The 1560-nt window shown below is 40.1% G+C and overlaps 1 protein-coding gene across 1 annotated transcript in view; it reads left to right on the top strand.

Annotated features, from left to right (window-relative positions):
- The window catches only part of LOC109474224 (acyl-CoA synthetase family member 2, mitochondrial-like), a 15223-nt gene that overhangs the window by 11370 nt on the left and 2293 nt on the right, over positions 1–1560 (top strand). The window contains exons 11-12 of the mRNA XM_019774483.1: positions 801–853; positions 1474–1534. Coding sequence (XP_019630042.1) covers positions 801–853; positions 1474–1534 — 114 coding nt within the window. The remainder of the gene's footprint in view (positions 1–800; positions 854–1473; positions 1535–1560) is intronic.

Genomic DNA, 1560 nt, shown 5'->3' with positions numbered 1-1560 from the left:
CGCTCTTGATGAAAAGTGTGCTAAAACTTTTGGGAAGAGTTTCGGTTAAGAATACTTTTAATATTACATTGTTACTGTCATTGTTGTTCTACTATCAACCAGACACATTTAACATATATACGTTTGAGGTACCTTACCTTTGAGGTAGTAACATACAATTATGAGTAACAAAAAACATGAAATGATGTAATTCATTACCGTAAAACATGTCTACATTCCATGACGTCCGCAGAACAATTTGTTCCATTTCCTATGTTTTGAATGTCTGATTCTTGCTTGATAATGGTCGATTTCTTTCCACATCTCCAGGACATGATCATCAGAGATTCCTACAACGTGCACCCTACTGTCATCGAGTCATCTTTGTCCAAGCATCCTAAGGTGCAAGATGTCAGGGTAAATATGATATTTCTTAAATGATTCATCGCTATGCAAGCAAGGTATATATGGAAGATGCAATTGATTTGTACCCATTAGGTTGCTTTGTAATATTAGAATGTAGAGAAACATAAGTCGGACCATACTAATTTTTATATCATACCCGGGCCGCGATAACGTTCGATAACGGGTTCCGGACCGGGCTGTACTTTACGGTGCCGCGAGTCGGATCGCCCTCCGGGCTGCGGCCGTCGAGCGATCCGACCCACGGTCGGGCCGATACGTCGGGCGATTCGGAATGCCTCGTGTTGTATTCTATGTGTATAGACACCCAAGCAAGACGATAAACCCCACAAAGTAAAACCGTGTTTCCTATTATGTTGGTCAAAGTAATACAAGTATGGTTGTTTTTATTCCATCAGGTAGTTGGTGTGCCCGATCCCGCCAGTGTGGAGGAGATCTGTGCATGCATCATGTAAATGAATTCGCTATACTTATCAAAGAGCTGACATCCTTTATAGACAAGCCATCACAATTACAACTTGTACGAATTGGAATATGGTTATAAGCGAATCGATCATTACTACATGAACGTCAAATATTTAAATTTTTAATCTAAATTTATTTCGCTATTTATTGTTTTTTGACGGGTGTGAATGAAACTTTGTGATCGGTCTGTTGCTTCTTCTGAAAACCGTATATTGTTGTACTCACATGCCGTTTTGTTATATGAATCATATACTGTCATACTAATGGATTACTGTCATACTGCCATACTAATGCATTGCAGCTTAATCTGATTTAGGAATTCAGTTCGTAATACTTCTGTAAGAGCCTGGGAGCTAAATCCTACTGTATCCATAACTGTGTTTTATCCAGGAATATGATTTTCATGTACGGCCACATGAATCCAAAACCGTGATTGGGATAAACGAAGGCTATCCAGGACTGTCCCATTGAAACATAACTATGTCTGCACGGCTATGGATACGATAGCTTTCAGACAAAACAGACAAGTAGTGGGCTGTAAAAACTTTTACTTGTCTTGTCACCGCCTCTTATGTCGACATAACATTTTTCGTGGAACTGTTTCAGCCTGAATGAGGGACAAATCGCGGACTCTCAGGAGATGACGAGTTTCTGTGCAGAGATCGGGGTAAGGAGAGAGAACAGAGCTATGTA

This window comes from Branchiostoma belcheri, unplaced genomic scaffold, assembly GCF_001625305.1.
Source record: "Branchiostoma belcheri isolate BF01 breed outbred unplaced genomic scaffold, Haploidv18h27 scaffold101, whole genome shotgun sequence".
NCBI classification, from domain to species: Eukaryota; Metazoa; Chordata; class Leptocardii; order Amphioxiformes; family Branchiostomatidae; genus Branchiostoma; species Branchiostoma belcheri.
The sequence above is the reverse complement of the archived record's forward strand: the minus strand, read 5'-3'. Positions and strand labels throughout refer to the sequence as shown.